Genomic DNA, 18686 nt, shown 5'->3' with positions numbered 1-18686 from the left:
GTGTCCGGCCCAGCGGGGTTCTTGCTAGCTCAATCCGTTCTGCTGTGAGGGGACAGGCCAGAGGTCTTCGTCCGGGGTTCAGAGAGGGAAGGAAGAGCTGGCCTGGGCTACATTCCCCTCCCCCGGATCTACCTGAGGTCCCCAAGATGGCCAGCATGGGGGGGGGCACTGATGGATATCCTTGGGCTGGGGCAATCTCTTCCCCGCTCGTGAAAACTGAACGAGGGACCGATGGGAACAAGAGGAGGCAGCAGACCGGAGGTTTCCATGCTCCGTTGGGCGTGAAACGCCTGGGGGTATGTGTGCGCGCGGGGAAGCGCTCTCCAAAGGCACCAGCCCAGCACCATGGGAACACGGATTCCTTCTCCAAGGGGTTGGAGCTGAGGAGGAAGGGAAGCAACAAGGGCCCCTTCGCCCCTCCCGGGAAGTCCCATTTCTAAGCGGTTCCCGATGAGATCCGTTGGGCGTTATTTCACGGAACCGATTTCATCGCGCCGATTTTGGAGAGCCGCTCCGGGGTCCGACTGTAGCTGCCGGGGGACACCGTTATGGGGGCAACCACTTTCTCTTCTGTCAAACTGGCCCAAACTTTGCAAACATAGAGCAGAAGAGATCTAGGCCATTTGGGGTGGAAGGCCTCTTCCCCAAAATTTTATTGCAGTTAACCTACTACAACTGGGTTTTTCCCAAGCTTGGCCATTTTAAGATAGGTGGACTTCAACTCCCAGAATTCCCCCTAGCTTCTGGCTAGGGGGAATTCTGGGAGTTGAAGTCCACCCATCTTAAAAATGGCCATGATTTGAGAAATGCTGTCCTACAGCATCCATCAAATGGGCCAGCAGATCCCTGGAATGGATCCCCAGAACCTTGCTTCCCACCAAGCTAATTTTGCCGAGTGACCCCCCCCCCCTTTTCTTTTGTTGTGCTTAAAAACATTCGAGGTTGTGCTTCAATTTTTACCCAAGTTCCAAGAGGCGGCTTCCAACCCGCCGGTGTGTCTCAAACGCTAAGCCCCGCCCCCTCCTCTTGGAACAAAGTATGTTTTTCCTAGAGAGGCCTGTCGAAGTGATGAACGAGTCAATGGTTACCGATCCTAAATATTGCTGTAATACTTCTTCTATTTTCCCCCCCCCAAAGGGAAATGAAAATCAGGTCTCTAGATGAGGGGGGTCAGAAAGAATTATGGTGGGGGGCGAAGGAACCCGAAGCCCGCATTCCACACGGTGGAACCTGGGCTCTGAAGGGACTTTGGTGTCAGCCTAGACAAGAGATATGGGGTGGGGGGTGGGGGGTTTAAAAAAAAGAAGAAAAGAACTTCAGAATTAAAAAAAGAGAGAAAGGGCCTTAGAAAGAACCGGGGGGGAAAAAAGGCACGGCACTATCACTTCACATGGGTTTTCTGATAAGCTTATTCTGCTTTGTCCTTAAAACACTACACCCCTAAATAGTTGCCCAAATATGCAAAGACTAAGAACCATCACCAACGCAACACTCTTGAAGTCCAAGTGGGTTTGCTTCCTCTAAAAAAAAAAAGAAAAAGAAGGGAAAAAATAAAATAAAGCTACAAAGGGCAGCTTAGAACAATTTGTCCAGTGATCAAGTCCTTCCCAAGCTTGCTTTGATGCTGCTTTAGCTTCAGAGTCCTGGTTCTCCTTCCTTGCTGACCTCTGGAGGACGACTTCAACGGTCCTAGGTGTTGACTCCCGAGCGGAATTTCAAGAGGGACCGATGGGAAGCTTTCGTCGGCAACCCGGGGAGTTCACAAGATGTGCAAAGTTTTGGCGTCCCCCCCCTGCAAGTCATCCGGCCAACGAAAGAAAGAAGTCCCAAGAGTTCCTGCAAGTCCTCTGAAGAACATCTACACAAAGGTTCAGGAATGGTGGCCCTTTTAGGACTTGTGGACTTCCACTCCCAAAAATTCTCAGGAATTCTGGGAGCTGGAAGTCCACAAGTCCCAAGAGGGCCATCGTCCCCCCACTTCTGATCTACAGCCTAGCCTAACTTAGCAGACCAATTCTGAAGCATCCTACATTCCTGTCTGGCTTCCGTCTCGGCCAGATTCCAATGGGAAAAATAATAATAATAATAATGTATTGCTTTTATTGCCAAGTATGGTGTAGAGCAAATTCACTCCTCTTCCTGAATTCTCCCAGGCTTTCCTCTGACAGAGGTTGAGTGGAACACCCAAGATTTCTGGAAGGACCAGAGATCCTCCTAGAAGCGAGAAGACCTTCTCAGACGCGGGTTGCCCCCGTCCCTTCAAGAGTCGTTCTTTGTTCTGTGTGAAGGCGCAGGGCCTGCCTTCAGCCCCTCCTGGGAAGGGAAGCCCTGGCCCTTCTCCGCTAGTACCAGTTCAGAGGGTTAAGATCTTCATCCATGAAGCTCGGAGAAGCAGCCATGGAGTCCCGGTGGAAATCCGCGGCCACGGTGTGACTTGAGTTCGGCCCACCGTCGTGCCCCTTCTCCAAGAAAGCTCCCCCTTAAGCGGCTAGTTGACCAAGACGTAGCCTCCGTGTTGGGGATCGACCGTCTCCATCATTTCACAGTCCAGGAGCCCTGGCAACTGGGCCAGGTTTAAGGGGTCGTAGCTGGACTGAGGCCCAGGAGGTTCCGAGCCGCCCTGGACGTTGGTCATGGCGACGCCACTCTGCTGGCTGGGGTCCAGGGGAAACTGAGGCTGGCCGGCATAGTCTAGGTCGGGGGAGAGGCCGAGCGGCCCTTCGCAAGTCGGATAGGGATACTGCTGCTGGGATGGAGCCTGGGGGGAGCCGTGGAGGGCGGGGGGAGGCTGCAGGTCGAGCTGCAGCTTCTGATACTGGCTGAGGAAAGGGCCGTATTGCATGTCTTCGGCAGACGGAGGCTCCATGACGGGGCTCAAGGGTGGCACCAGGCTGAACTGGGAGGGAGGGAGAGGAGGAGGAGGGGGCTCCTCGTGGCAAGGGAGGGGCAGCTGGCTGGAGCGGGAGTAGGTGCCCTCGGCAATCTGCATCTGGTTGAAGTAGGTCTGCAGCTGGGATTGCTTCTGGAGGAAGAGGTGCTTCTGATACAACCTAAATCAAGAGGTGGAGAATAAGCGGGTTAGTCTGCTTTTCCCACAGGCTCTCAGCATCTTAGAATAGAGTAGAATAGGAATAGAACAGATTTAGAATAGGATAGGATAAAATAGGATAGGATAGAATAAGAAATAAAGAATGAATAGAATAGAATTCTTTATTGGCCGAATGTGATTGGACACTCAAGGAATTTGTCTTTGGTGTAGATGCTCTCAGTGGACAAGAGACATTCGTCAAGAATCATAAGGTACAACACTTAATAATAGTCACAGGGTACAAATAAGCAATTAGGAAACAATGAGTATAAATTGTAAGGACACAAGCAACAGTCCTGCAGTCATAAGTGGGAGGAGGTGGGTGAGAGGGACGATGAGAAGACTAATAGTAACAGTAATGCAGCCTTAGTGAATAGTTCAACAGTGTTGTGGGAATTATTTGTTTAGCAGAGTGATGGCGTTTGGGAAAAAAACGGTCCTTGTGTCTAGTTGTTCTGATGTGCAGTGCTCTGTAGCATCGTTTTGAGGGTGGGAGTTGAAACAATTTATGTCCAGGATGCGAGGGGTCTGTAGATATTTTCTCAGCCCTCTTTTTGACTCGTGCAGCGTACAGGCCCTCAACGGAAGGCAGGTTGGCAGTAATTGTTTTTTCTGCCATTCTGATTCTCCTCTGAAGTCTCCGTCTGTCTTGTTGGGTTGCAGAGCCAAACCAGGCAGTTATGGGGTGCAGGTGACAGACACATCTCCAACCTTGGCCACTTTTAAGACTTGTAGGACTTCAACTCCCAGAATTCTCCAGCCCAGATTGGCAAGAGAATTCCATTAATTTATTACCGATGAGCCTGTACTGAGTGGGGAGGGAAGATCTGGGCTATTTAGGTAGGTTTTTCTTCCAGCACCAAAGGGAGATTCTACTCTATTTCGGCCCTGAGTCTCTTTGAGAGTGGGCGGCATACAAATTAAATCAATCAATCAATCAATCAATCAATCAATCAAATCAATCAATCAATCAAATCAATCTATTTCCAGTGGAAGAACCTGCTGTTAAGGCGGGTTGTGTTCTCCTGAACCTGCACTGCTCATTCAGTCTCTGCAAATGGGGAACGGCTGGCATCCTGACCCCCTCCCCGAGCTCGGGGCTCACCTGTGCTCCTGCAGCTGCTGTTCCAGGCTCCGAGGGATCTCCTTGCAAAACATCTGGCAGGCGTGCTGGGCTTTGGAAAGCAGGCTGGGCTTCTTGGGAGGAGAAAGGGGAGAGAGAGAGAGCTGAGAATGGCATTTCGGAGCTGCCCGTCGGAAGCCTTGGCAAGTTGGGTGGAAAGCTGAATTGGTGAGTTGGTCTAAGCCTCCCCCATCCCCTCCCCGGGCCTTTCGACTTGGAGGGGGTGGGGGAAAGCAAGGGCTTTGCAGATAAGAGACAGACCCTCCCCTCCTGCCCTTCCCCACTGAATGGATCTGAGAAGGATGGGCAGCCTTCTCCTACGGAAGGACCCATTTCCGTTGGCTTGAAGGCTTTCCAGGAAGGGGAACCTACCTGAAGCCGGTGCTGCAGGTACTGCGTTTCTAAGCTCTGGCGCCTGGATAGCAATGGGGGATGGAGGCTGCCGGGGAAGTTGGAAGCCGCCTCCTGCGGCAAGGATGCCTCTTCCTTCGGGGGAAAAAGAGGGGGAGGAGGACACCTTACTAGCCAAACGATTGTTCTGACCAAAGCTTCCTTAACAAGCATGAAATGGAGTCTTGGTCCCGGCAAACCCTCTTTTATTTACACGACTGGGAATTCCTTTCATTCACAGTCAGCAAGGCCCAGCAAACACTCTTTTAGAGGAATATCTATCAACACGAACCTTATCTCGCCTGGAGAGCTACCAGATAACTAGTTTCCAAAGGCAGGACAAGGCAAAACTTGGCACAGAGTCTCATATAGTCACAAACAGAACTTTTCACTCTTGAGATGACTGAAGGAACAAATTCATCCCTCTGCTGTGGCTCCCTGTCGCCAGTAGGCTCCAAAATGGATAGGGCTTTCGGTTAGGACAGGAAGAGGAAAAAGGACGCCATGCTAGGAGGAGACTCTATGGTGGGGGAACCAGACTTCTAGTCGGTCCAGAATTGAATGGGGGCTCCCGTTTAGGATCCTTGTGGCTCTTTGAGTGCTTAAGGTTGCCGACTCTCCGATCCCCAATATTCAGAATTTCACAAGCTATTGGTTCAGCCCCCCCCCCCCTAAAACACCTGCACTCCTTCCATGGTAGCTTCAGGAACAGGTTTATAATGTAGGAGCTCGGCGGGGGGGCTCCAGGGACCAACACCAACCCAGACGATGAAGTTGCTCTCCAAGGACCTACCTGCCGGGAGCTGCTTTCAAGGTCCTGGAAGTGAGGAGAAGCGGATTCCAGAGAAGGTTCGTCTTCTGACCTCATCTGGTCATACAACATCTGGACTTTGTTCAGCTCCAGGATGCCTTTGGTTCTGGCCAAGTTCTGAAGGTGTTGCCTGAAGGCTACAATTCCTGTTGTTGGGAGGTTAAAGAGCAGAGGGTCTAATGGAGATTCTCTGTCCTCCAGGTCAATGTTGTCCCAAAGGCGCATTTTTCTTTTAATATACTTTTTATTGTTTATATATCAACATATTGAATGCAGTGTAATTGTCCTGGCATTTCACTTGCCATAAAAACCAAAGTGAAATCGAATGACGTATCTACTATTTTAAACAGTGCTAGTTATTCTAACACAATAATGCCTATATAGCAGGGGTGAAATCCAGCAGGTTCTGACAGGTTCTAGAGCAGTGTTTCTCAACCTTGGCAACTTGAGGATGTCTGGACTTCAACTCCCAGAATTCCCCAGCCAGCGAATGCTGGCTGGGGAATTCTGAGAGTTGAAGTCCAGACATCTTCAAGTTGCCAAGGTTGAGAAACACTGCTCTAGAGCACTGTAGCAGAAAGTTTTGAGTAGTTTGGAGAACCGGCAAATACCACCTCTGGCTGCCCCCCGAGTGGGGAGGGAATGGAGAGATTTTGCAGTATCCTTCCCCTGGAGTGGATATATATATATATGTTATATTTGTGACTTGACTTAAGTCTTTAGCGTCGGTACGGCATCGCCAATCCCTTCGCTGTAGAGTCGCATGCATCCCGAATCAACGGGATCCATGATTCTAGGCTGAGTACTACTTGAGCTCGCCGGGCCCAAGAGTCGACAGAGCCCCTTCTGTTGGAAAACGGTGGGCACCTCGAGAAGACAGGGGTTGTCTTGATAATGAGAGGCTATATTTTGCGCGTCAATTATCCTTTATTATATTTGTGCTGATAAATAAATAAAGGGAGACTAGTATAGATCTATTTCAAGCTATTTAGCTCTCATCAGCTAGCCATACCCTTGCTGGGAATCGAACCTGTGCTCTATTGCCTCTTAGGCAGATGTGTTAACCATTGAGCTACAGAGCTCGACTCCTTATCAGCCAGGCCAGGGTGAAAGGTATATATTTAAAGTCATACCAGGGGGGCATACCAGGGGTTGTGACTTTAAATATATATATATAGTATCTCTTTCCAAGTCCACCTAACTATTTTTTTTTCTGTATTCCACCTTCCACCCGGTGTTTCTAACCATGGATAGAATCTTTCCCAAGTTCTGCAGGTTTGCAAGAGACAATCCCAAACCTCCGTTGGCCAAGCCAACCCATCGCGGCCCCAACTCCTGCATCCCGTGGTCGAGAGAGCCTTTGGCCATCAAGGACCACCTGTACCCCTCTTGACGCCCCTCAATCCACAGCCGTTACCTTGTGTCAGGGATGTGTCCGACGCCCTGCGCCCCTCTCGGAAGCTGACCGGGGAGCGATTGTGGGCTTCCCTTTTCTGGGCCGCCAACGCCTGCATCGCCGGATTGGGCGGTCTCAAGCCAATGAAAGGGGGGTTCATCCTGGGAGCTGGTGGGTTGGCCAGAACCATTTCCTTCAAGGAGGAGGTGTCTTCCAGGAAGTTCAAATCCCTCTGGATAGATCCCATGTCGTATTCCGAGTCAACGCTGCTCAAGGGCTGGTTCTCGTCCATGGAGAAGACTTTTCCTACAGGGCCCGAGAAGAACAGCAAGAAACAGAATTAGCCACCATCCTCCCACCAGGGTCGTCGTCTGTAAAGTCCTAGAAAGGCAACTGACGACTTTGCGGGACCTACAAGAAAGAGTTTTTTTTTCTCAGTATTGGGTTTCACTTATAAGCTACTTTTGACCTAAAGAATGTGGCCAAAGTTTCTCCTCTAACACAGGGCTCTCCAACCTGGGCAACTTTAAGACTTGTGGACTTCAACTCCCAGAATTCCCCAGCCATCCGGTCCTGCTTCCAACTGGGCAGAGAGAGAGTGAGCCCCCTGCTTCTACCCCGCTGAAGGCAGGCAGCAGAGGGAGGGCTCATCCGGCATCCTCTGGAGCTCTTCACCAGACCAAGCCAGACCTTGGTTTCAACACTTGGTTCAAGCAGATGATCTCCCTTGGCCCCTGGAAAATCCGTAGTTGACATGCCTGGCTTTAGAGGGATGAGCCTCGTAATGGTTGTTTTGCCAAATCCTACTTCTTTCTTTTCTTTCTCCTTCCTTTTCTCTGTCTGTCTCCTTCCTTCCTTTTCTCTTCCTTTCTCTCTGTCGCTCCTTCCTTCTTTTCCTCTTTTCTTTCTCCTTCCTTCCCTCCCCTTTCATTCTCTCTCACCTTTCTCTTTTCTTTCTCTCTCCTTCCTTCTCTTTTCTTTCTCTCTTCCTTCCTTTTCTCTTCCTTTCTTTGTCTCTCCTTCCTTCTCTCTCCTTCCATTCATCTTTTCCTCTTTTCTTTCTCCTTCCTTCCCTCCTTTCCTCTCTTCCTTCCTTTTCTTTCTTTGTCTCTCTCCTTCCTTCTCTTTTCTTTCTCTCGCCTTCCTTCCCTCCTTTCTTCCTCTCCTCCTTCCTTTTCTCTTTCTTTGTCTCTCTCCTTCCTTCTCTTTTCTTTCTCTCGCCTTCCTTCCATCTTTCTCTTTCTCTCTCTCCTTCCTTCCTTCCTTTTCCTCTCTCTCTCCATTTCTTTCTCAAACTAGGCTGCCCTTTCGAGCGTGGGCAGGCCTTCCCTCTTGCAGACAACTAACATATGCCACGCAAACGGAAACCCGTGAACCGAGAGAAAAGTTGTTCTCTTGCGAGGGCTTTTCTGTTTGCCACCAGCCCAGCGGAGCCCTTGCCAGCTGGTGGCTTCTGAGCTGACACTGTTTGCTCTCCCCAGTCTGTGCACCCTGTCATGAGACACGGCTTGGCACAGCAGGCAGCCACCATCTGTACGGTTATCCCCCTCGGGTCTTCCTCCAAAGCACATCCACAGCTGGCTCGCAAGGCAGGCAGAAGACTCACGGGTCCTCCTTTCCTGGCGGCTGAATTCAGTGGGACGTAAAACCGAGTGGGAGGCCCTTCTCCTGCACCCCTTCAGTGGCCTGTAGGGTAAGATCTCCTACTGGTTTCCTCAGCTGGTGACATAAAGTCAATGAGATTACACACGGAGCGAGGGCTGCTCTTCAGCCTTAAGTGGGGCTTTGCTAGATCAGTGTGGCAGCACCAGGAGGCTTTCGAACAGAGGTTGGACAATCCTCTCTTTGAAATGGTAGAGGCCCTAGAGCAGGGAGTTGGTCTAGAAGACCTCCAAGGCCCCTTTAATTCAATTCAATTCCATTTATTAGATTTATAGGCCGCCCAATCCCGGAGGACTCCGGGCGGCTTACAAAGAACAAGAAAAGAAAGCAGAATAAAATAAAAAATAATTTAAAAATTCACCAACACGCATACGTTCTGATCGGGGCTGGACCCTACATAATAAGGTCAACAGCCCCAGGCCTGCCGGAACAGCCAGGTTTTAACAGCTTTTCTGAAGGCCATGAGGGTGGGTGAGGTCCGGACCTCTGGGGGCAGCTGATTCCACAGGGTCGGAGCAGCCACAGAGAAGGCTCTCCTCCGAGGCCCCGCCAGCCGACACTGTCCGGCTGACGGTGTCCTAAAGAGGCCCACCCTATGGAATCTTATCGGCCGTTGGGAGGTATGTGGCAGTAGGCGGTCTCGCAAATACGCTGGTCCTGAGCCATGTAGGGCTTTAAAGGTAATGACCAACACCTTGAATTGAGTTCGGAGACCAATTGGCAGCCAGTGCAGCTCGCGGAGGACAGGTGTAACGTGGGTGTACCTCGGTACACCCAATATCGCTTTACAACTCTGTGATTTTATTACCAACCTTCCTCAACCTGTCGTGGTGGGATGGTCCTTCCAGACCTTCCCAGAGAGCATAAGGGGTGGGTGGGGGGTGGGAGGTTGGATCAGAAACGACCCCTTCGCCTGAAGCTCTGATCTCCAATCCTGGACCCTCGGACCTTCGTTTCGTACCTGGGCCTGGCATGGCCAAGAGGGGGTTGGTCACTTCTGCCAGGGTATGTCTCCTCTTCCCACCGCGAGATCCTTGCAACGCCTCGAAGGCCTGGGCAGGATCAGTTTCGGATTCCCCTTCCGCTTCAATCCCTTCATCGATGGACGTTTCCATCATGCTGGTGGGGAGGGACTGGCACCCCTTCCTCACCATCATCGGGGGGACAGGATCCAGCAGGCAACCATTCACCTGATGAGGAGGAAGGGGGAGAAAGACATTAAAGAGTATGGTTTTAGTACGGAACATTCAGAATTAGATAGGATACTCGTGGGAACGGATGAAAAAAAATGATTAAAAATTGTACAATTACTTACTTAGAATAAACTTAGAAGAAGAAGAGGTTAAAGACACAATAATAAGGGGCAAAAAACTCAGCCTTCCATCCTTCCGAGGTCAGTAAAATGAGGACCAGATTGTTGAGGGGCAATATGCTGACTCTGTCAACCACTTAGAGAGGGGTGTAAAAGCCCTATGAAGCGGTATATAAGTCTAAGTGCTATTGTTATTCCGTCCGTCCTTCCTTCCCTCCTTCCTGTTAGAATCCAGTATCGCAGGCTTAATTCTGCCAATGGCCAGCAGTTTGAGTCTCACCAGGCTCAAGGTTGACTCAGCCTTCCATCCTTCCGAGGTGGGTGAAATTTAGGACCCAGATTGTTGGGGAAAAGGGGCTGACTCTGTAAGCCGCTTAGAGAGGGCTGTCAAGCCCTGTGAAGCAGTACAGAAATCTAAATGCTCCTATTGCTAGATCAGTGTTTCTTTACCTTAGGAAGTTTAAGATGGATGGACTTCAACTCCCAGAATTCCCCAGCCAGCAAGGGTCACCATGAAAGGGAGTTTTTCATACCCTCCATGCTCTTTTCACAAGAGAGTCTGCCCCTCTTCAGCCCCCATCTCTGCTGAAGCCTCAGCCCAAGCTCACCAGAGCAGCCGTGCCTTTGCGCATAACCACACTGACGGTGTCTCTCCCAATTAACCAAGATTAGCGCCAGCCCCTCTACTGGGGAGGGGGAGGAGGTGTGCAGGGAGGGGCCGGACTGCAGCCACCAGAAGCAAAAGGGGGCACAAGCATCGCGCCACACAAACCCCTCTCCCCCCCCCCCCCACAGAGGGAAAATGCGAGAGGCCCTTACTTTGGGGGTGTCGATTCTCTCTTCCTCCATGAAGGCCGCGTCCGCCTGGCAGACGGATCTGGGAAAGGAGAAGGCCTCGGCTGTGGGTGGGAGGCCAGGAGACCTTCGGAGCCGAATGTTTTGAGAGTGCAAGTTGACAGGAGCCACGGAAGCCTGGGAAGGGCGAGAGAAAAGGACAGTCAAAAGACGGTTCAAGCAGAAGACCAAGGGAAGCGGGAAGTTCAAGGATGCTATGACGAAAAAGGGGTTTGGCTAGAACAATAGAAGAACAGAAAAGAATAGTAGAAGAATAGAATAGAAAAATAGAACAGAATGGAATATAAGTAGAAGAATAGAATAGATGAATAGTAGAAGAATAGAAGAACAGAATAGAATATAAATAGAAGAATAAAATAGTAGAAGAATAGAGGAATAGAATAGTAGAAGAATAGAATAGAAGAATAGAATAATAGAAGAATAGAATAGAAAAATAGAACAGAATAGAAGAACAGGACAGAATAGTAGTAGAATAGAAAAATAGAACAGAATATAAATAGAAGAATAAAATAGTAGAAGAATAGAGGAATAGAATAGTAGAATAGAATATAAATAGAAGAATAGAATAGTAGAAGAATAGAATAGAATAGAAAAATAGAACAGAATAGAATATAAGTAGAAGAATAGAATAGATGAATAGTAGAAGAATAGAAGAACAGAATAGAATATAAATAGAAGAATAAAATAGTAGAAGAATAGAGGAATAGAATAGTAGAAGAATAGAATAGAAGAATAGAATAATAGAAGAATAGAATAGAAAAATAGAACAGAATAGAATATAAGTAGAAGAATAGAATAGATGAATAGTAGAAGAATAGAAGAACAGAATAGAATATAAATAGAAGAATAAAATAGTAGAAGAATAGAGGAATAGAATAGTAGAAGAATAGAATAGAAGAATAGAATAATAGAAGAATAGAATAGAAAAATAGAACAGAATAGAAGAACAGGACAGAATAGTAGTAGAATAGAAAAATAGAACAGAATATAAATAGAAGAATAAAATAGTAGAAGAATAGAGGAATAGAATAGTAGAATAGAATATAAATAGAAGAATAGAATAGTAGAAGAATAGAATAGAATAGAAAAATAGAACAGAATAGAAGAACAGAACAGAATAGTAGTAGAATAGAAAAATAGAAGAATAGAATAGTAGAAGAATAGAGGAATAGAATATAAATAGGAAAATAGAATAGTAGAAGAATAGAATAGAATATAAATAGAAGAATAAAATAGTAGAATAGAATAGAATACTAGAAGAATAGAATATAAATAGAAGAATAGAATAGTAGAAGAATAGAATAGAATAGAAAAATAGAACAGAATAGAAGAACAGAATTTAAATAGTAGAAGAATAGTAGAATAGAAGAACAGAATAGAATATAAATAGAATAGAATAGAAATAGAAGAATAGAATAGAACACACTCTTCTGTGTTCTAGATTGTCCAACTGCTCTAGAACAGAGGCCAGGTTTTTTTTTACCTTGGCGACTGTTTGTTCGGCGATGGTGCTGGGCCGCCGCTGGCGGGAGTCTAACCGCTGATCGACGGGGAAGCTACTGCGGTGGGACTTCAGCCTCTCTACCAGCAGGTAGTAGATGGCAGCAAAGTGATTGTAGCTCTTATCCTGCAGGGACTGAGAAGGAAAGAGGCATCCGAGAGTTAAGTCAGGGCACCGATTCCTCTTCCCCGGCGTCCTTCGGGGCATCGGATCCTGCCCCAATGCCTTGCCCCCCGGGATGGTGCAGAGCTCCCCGGAATCAAGGTGCAGTCCTCGAGTTACAACCATTCGTTTAGTGACCGAAGTTACAATGGCACTGGCACTAAAGTGACTTAGGACGGGGTTTCGCTTCTCCTCCAAGAAGCTTCTTCAGCTCTGACTGGATGGTGGGGAAGGGAAGGATTGATACTCCTTGCAGACGGCTGGTCATTTGCATCCTTCTAGAGGGTCCTTGAGGCCATTTGGAAGCTTATCTGTGTCCTCAGGGTCACCTGAGTGGCCTCTGGCTACTACCCGGGGGAGGGCCTTCTCTGTGGCAGCTCCGGCCCTCTGGAACAAACTCCCCGCAGGGATTCGGACCCTCGCCTCTCTCCAGGCCTTCCGAAAAGCCGTCAAAACCTGGCTGTGCCGGCAGGCCTGGGGTTGATGAGTTCCCCTCCCCTCTCGACTTGTGTGGTTGCGTGATTCTTGCTTATTTTAATTATCTGTATTCTGTCCTATGTTCCCCTTTTCCCCTTTTTTGAGTTGTTCGCCGCCCTGAGTCCTTCCCGGAGAAGGGCGGCATACAAATAATAAAATCCAATCCAATTCAATTCAATTCAAATGGTTCCTGTGGCCTGCAATAAATCCTTCCATTCCCCACTATCTTTTCAGAGCTGAAGAAGCTTCTTGGATGAGAAGCGAAACGTCTTCGAAAGAGGAAAAAAACAAGGAACTCCAGCTGTCGCTTGCAAAAGCACCTTTGGGGCAACCACGACCTGGATGACTTTTTAGCTATGCAATCTGGGGTGAAGACCCTTGGAATGGGGTGGGAGAAAGAATGGATTCCCAGAGGGGGGGAAATTGCAGACTACAGGAACCATTTGCACCACTCAGGTGACCCTGAGGACACAGGTAAGCCTCCAAGTGGCCTGAAGGACCCTCTAAAAGGATGGAAATGACCAGCTGTCTGCAAGGAGTTATCAATCCTTCCGTTCCCCACCATCCAGTCAGAGCTGAAGAAGCTTCTTGGGTGAGAAGTGAAACATCTTCAAATGAAAACAAAACAAAACAAGAATATCCAGTTGCCTCTTTAAAAAAGCCCCTTTGGGACAACCGTGACCTGAATGATGGAGAATCTCTACAGACCTTTAGCTATATAATTTGGGATGGAGACCCTTTGAAGGGTGTGGGAGGAGGAAGGGATTTCCAGATGGGGGGAAAGTTGCAGACTGCAGGAACCATTTGCACCACTCAGGTGACCCTGAGGACACAGATAAACCTCCAAGTGGCCTCAGGGACCCTCTGAAAGGATGCAAATGACCAGCTGTCTGCAAGCGTGGCACGACAAAACCGCGCTCGTCAAAATCGCGGTGATAAAATCGCGGCGCTAAAGCCGCAACGTCATCGCCGCGCGTCATCACCGCCGCGACAACAGCGCGGCAACAGAAGGGCGCTTTAAAACGGCGCCGCGGCAGAAAGCCAATTTCAATTAAGGTAAGGGTTAGGATTAGGTTTAGGGGTTTGTTTTAGGGTTAGGTTTAGGGTACTGAGTGCTTGGGAATGTGCGGATTTGCCCTCCGCGATTATGTCATCGCGGTAGGGTTGCGTTTTTCCTTAGCGCTTAGAACGGTGCGAATTAGTCTTCGCGCTTATGTCTCTGCGGATAGGGGCTTCGCGGATTTGTGGTGGAACCGTCTGCAAGGAGTATCAATCCTTCCATTCCACACCATCCTGTCAGAGCTGAAGAAGCTTCTTGGATGAGAAGAGAAACGCCTTCAAAGAAAAACGAGAAAGTCCACTTGCCTCTTGAAAAAAAAAAGCACCTTTGGGTGGAGGAGGGAGAATCTCTACAGGCTTTACCTGAAGTGTACCCCAATCGTTTCAACCTAATGGGGGACACTGGACTCTTACATCCCGTGGCCGTTGGAGCTTTTCCAACCCCATCCACCCCTCTTTTGCAGAGGGAAGCTGAACCCCACCAACTCCCCTTTCCCTTTTGGATGTGAGCCGCCCTGAGTCCCCCCAGGGAAAAGGGCGGCATACAAATAAACTCCTGAATCCTGAACTCAGGTCTTCGGATCCCTGCATAAAGCGAAACCCAACTCCAGCTGGGTCTTTCTCAATTCTGAGGCCCGGAGAGAAGCGAAGCTCCAAGTTTCATTGACGTACATCCTCCTACCCTCCTCCTAACCTCTCCCCCCCCCCCCACCACACCCCCTGCTGGAGTTGCTGGCAGGAAGCATTAATATTGCAGGCTCCACACCAGCTAAAAATATCGACCGGCTCTCAGGAAGGGATTGCACGGAGTCCGTCGGGAGCCCTCGGAGTGTATTTATTTCTGGAAAGAAGCTCCCTTTGGAATCCTAGCCCAGAGAGCGAAAATAATCATTAAAAGGCGGCTCTGCAGGCTTTTTAAGCAGACGGGCCTTTCTTGGGGCCGGGAAGAAGCGGTGATGCGCAAAGAGGGTTGGATTTCCTGTTTTGCTCCTCATGGCTTCCCAGAACTTCCTGGAGAAAACAACGGCTGCTTGTCCTTTGGGATGCGAAACTTTTAAGAAGCGTTCCTGGGGTTTAAGCGGGAGGGATTAAAAGGTTCCTGCAATCATGAGAACCGGCCCCTTTTTTAAAAGAAAGGAAATAGCGATCCGGGTGGCTTGGAGGGAATTTCCAAAAGTTGTGGTTAGGATGGGGGGAAAAAACATGAAAGGAAAAGTACCTATTTTTCCCCCCAGTTCTGATATATTCCTCTCCCCCAAATCTATCTATCTATATCTATTTATCTCTATTATCTATCTATCTATCTATCTATCTATCTATCTATCTATCTATCTATCTATCTATCTATCTATCTATCTATCATCTACCTACCTACCTACCTACCTACCTACCTACCTACCTACCTACCTACAACTCCCAGAATTCCCCAGCCAGGTGTGAAATCCAGACATTTTAAAGCATGCTGCCTGGGGAATTCTGGGAGTTGAAGTCCACAGGTCTCCAAGCTGCCACTTTTGGTAACCCCTGGATTAAACAGTCCGTCAATGCCGGAGATTGTTGTTACCTCGATGGTTTTTTGCTGGTCGATTCCCAGGCTGTGCATCAACCTCAGGACCTGCTCGTTGTATTCCCCGATGGGAGGTCCGTTCTCTTGCCCCTGGGAATAGAGAGCGGGTCTTTGGACCGGAACCTCTATCAACATCCACTTGTGCTCCTTAATCTGAGCAATGCTGAGTCTCTTGGATGGATCCAGAACCAGCATCCTCCGGATGAGATGCTCGCACTCTGCGCAGGCCCCCAAAAAAGAGAAAGAGAGTTGGATACAGGAAGGGAAAGCGTCTCGATACAGAACAGAAGAATTTACTGTCACTTCTGAATGTTCACTGATCGGCATATATTAAAAACAAAATTTCGATCAGTGATGACCCAAACATTTGTGCATTACATCATCTACGCATTACAAGCCATTAATACAGGCGATCCACCTCTTAACGTCCCCTATTGGGACCAACAGCTCCGTCACTCAGTGACATGGTCGTTAAGAGAAACGTCAGTGGACAAATGGCTGCAAAATTTGAGGGAGTCAGCAAAGATGGCTAAACTAACCGCTTTGATTTTTTTAAAAAATATACTTTTTTTATTTTCCATTTTCATAACATATAAATCACATGTATATTATTACATAGCCAATATCCTATTGTATTAAGTAGTAATTACATCACTTCCTCTTGTCATCAATGCCCAGAAAGATAAAAACCCATTATTGGCTCTTCTGCTCTCCATACACCTCTTTCTTCTACCTCTCTCCTACCTCCTTTCTTCCCTTTCTTTCTTACAGTTAATTTTTTTTCTGCTTGGAAACCAATTCTGGACTTTGTGCTTGTGGAAAAATGAAACTTTGATTTTGGGTTTTATTGATTAGATAGGTCTGTTGTTAGAGAAGTAGATACTTTATGCTATTATGTAAAAGTGAAAAGTTGAGGTTTGATATTACTATCTTATTCTACTGCACCAAAGAGAGTGGGTCTCTGGGACTTCTCCTATCTCCATCACTTGCAGCAGGTGAGAATCCGTAGGGGATGGAAGGCAGAAAGAGGCCAAAAAGAGGGGAGGGTGTGTGTGTACCTTCTGACATGAAGTAGGGGATGCGGAACCTTCCTTCCAGAACTCTCTGCCGCAGGATGGGGAGGGTGGGTCCATCGAAGGGCAGAGCTCCACAAACCAAGACGTAGAGGACCACGCCCATGCTCTGCGAAAGAGGATCAGAGGGACACAAGGTCACATCACCACAACCCTGCTCCAAACACAGCAGTCACTGTCTCATGTTTCGTTTCCTTCCGAATTCCCATCTCCTTCCTTCCCTTCTCACTCTTTCCTTCCTCCCCACTCTCATCTCCTTCCTTTCCTCTCCCTCCCATCATTTTCCTTTACTCTGCCTTCTTTTCCTCCCTCCCATTTTTCCTCTCCTTCCTTCCTTTTTCCCATTCCCTTCCTTTCCTCCCTCCCACTCCCACCATTTTCCTTTCCTTTCCTCTTCCTCCTTTACCTCCCTTCCATTTTTCCTCTCCTTCTTTCCTTCTTCCCATTCTCATCTCCATCTTTCCCTTCCTCATTCCTCCCTCCTATTTTCCTTTCCTTCTCTCCCTCTCCTTCCTTCCTCTCTCCCCCCCATATTCCCCTCTCCTTCCTTCCCCTCCTCCTCCTCTTTCCTTCCTCCCCCTCCCATCTCCTTCCTTTCCTCTCCCTCCCTCCCATCATTTTCCTTTCCTTTACTCTTCCTTCCTTCCTTCCCTCCCTCCCATTTTCCCCCTCCTTCCTTCCTTCCCAATTCTGCAACACCTGGCCGAGCCCTTCTCTGACCTGCTCTGGTTCCTATCAAAGCCACCCTTAGGGAGCAAACATCCTGAGCGGTTGTGTCAGCAAAGACACCACCACCACCCCGCCCCACCACCGATCTCCGTGCTCTGAGGCACATTCTTTCCTTCTGGGATCCACAGGCAGGATGTTTTTGTTAGCAGCCCAGCCAAGTCAACAGCTCCCGCCATCAATCCTCCTTGTTTTGGCACGCGTGCAGAGAGCGTGAGGTTCCGTGTTTGAGCCCTCGGGTGTGTTTGAGGGCGTCCAGAGGGTTTGTTTGCAAGTGAGGGGCAGGGAAACACGGGGCAGGGGGGGCAGCTGCTCCTCCTTACGGAGCCCTGATGGGAGAAATGGGCTCGCTTGCTCAGCGGCGGCAGGGGGGGGGGGGGAAGAGGACGGGCGCTTCCGGAGGACCAACTTCAAAGGAGGCCTTTGGTCCTGAAGGGACCCTCCTTACATCCTGCAGGCCTGCGAGAGATCTCATCGGCAGATAGGCTGAGAGTGCTGGAAAGGAAGAGGAGGCTCTGGACTGCCCCGTGTTCTTCTCTCCCCTCGCCTGGCGTGACCCAAAAGGATGGAGGACTTTGCCTCCAAACCCCCAAGCGCCCGCAGAAGCCCTGCTAATCCCCCCGAGAGACCCAATTAGTGGGGAGAAAGAGCAGCAACCGTCTTTCCAGGCATTCTTTCAAAACCCTGTTTTGGTCTCCAGGATGTAGCAAAGATGTGGAGATTCTAGAAAGAGTGCAGAGAAGAGCAGCAAAGAGGATGAGGGGACTGGAGAATAAAACATAATTAAGAACGGTTGCAGGAACTGGGTACGTCTAGTTTAATAGAAAGAAGGAGAGACATGATAGCAGTCTTCCAATATCTCAGGGGTTGCAACAAAGAAGAGGGAGTCAAACTATTCTCCAAGGCACCTGAGGGCAGAACAAGAAGCAATGGGTGGAAACTAATCAAGGAGAGAAGCAACTTAGAACTAAGGAGAAAGTTCCTGACAGTGAGAACAATTAATCAGGGGAACAGAAGTTCCCTCCAGAAGTTGTGAATGCCCCAACACTGGAAGTCTTTAAGAAGATGTTGGATAGCCATTTGTCTGAAACGGTATAGGGTTTCCTGCCTAGGCGGAGGGTTGGACTAGAAGACCTCCAAGGTCCCTTTTCCTATGTCATTTAAAAAAAAACACACCACAAGGCCCTGGACTCTTCTGAGGGATTCTGGATTCCCCTCTGTGTTCCTTTCCCCCCCAAGAGCTGCATGAAGGAAGGCGGCGGCCCAGGGCCTAGTCCGGCCCCAGAAGCAGGAGTGCCAAAGGCCTTCTGACCTTCTTCCCCCTAGAAAGCCAGCAGCCAAACCCCTCCAGCCTTTGAGAATCTGGTTGGATCTCCCAAGGGGGAAGAACTTAATCTGCTAAACCCAGCATTGACACACCAGCACAGCTTGATCCAGATTCAGGATGGAGGGAGGGAGGGAGAGGGGGAGGGAGGAAGGGAGTG

The 18686-nt window shown here is 48.8% G+C and overlaps 1 protein-coding gene across 2 annotated transcripts in view; it reads right to left on the bottom strand.

Moving 5' to 3' along the window:
* Window positions 1-915: 915 nt before the first annotated feature.
* The window catches only part of SIK2 (salt inducible kinase 2), a 67739-nt gene continuing 49968 nt past the window's right edge, over window positions 916-18686 (bottom strand). For both annotated transcript variants that reach the window (XM_032228812.1, XM_032228813.1), the window contains 10 exons: window positions 16462-16585; window positions 15401-15621; window positions 12121-12273; window positions 10602-10754; window positions 9432-9660; window positions 6830-7114; window positions 5395-5558; window positions 4584-4697; window positions 4194-4285; window positions 916-3050 (listed from right to left, as the gene is read on the bottom strand). In XM_032228812.1, the coding sequence (XP_032084703.1) occupies window positions 2489-3050; window positions 4194-4285; window positions 4584-4697; window positions 5395-5558; window positions 6830-7114; window positions 9432-9660; window positions 10602-10754; window positions 12121-12273; window positions 15401-15621; window positions 16462-16585 (2097 nt within the window). In that variant the 3' untranslated portion in view covers window positions 916-2488. The remainder of the gene's footprint in view (window positions 3051-4193; window positions 4286-4583; window positions 4698-5394; window positions 5559-6829; window positions 7115-9431; window positions 9661-10601; window positions 10755-12120; window positions 12274-15400; window positions 15622-16461; window positions 16586-18686) is intronic.

Source organism: Thamnophis elegans, chromosome 13, assembly GCF_009769535.1.
Source record: "Thamnophis elegans isolate rThaEle1 chromosome 13, rThaEle1.pri, whole genome shotgun sequence".
Classification (NCBI taxonomy): Eukaryota; Metazoa; Chordata; class Lepidosauria; order Squamata; family Colubridae; genus Thamnophis; species Thamnophis elegans.
Note: the sequence above shows the minus strand (reverse complement) of the source record. Positions and strands in the feature narration are given on the sequence as shown.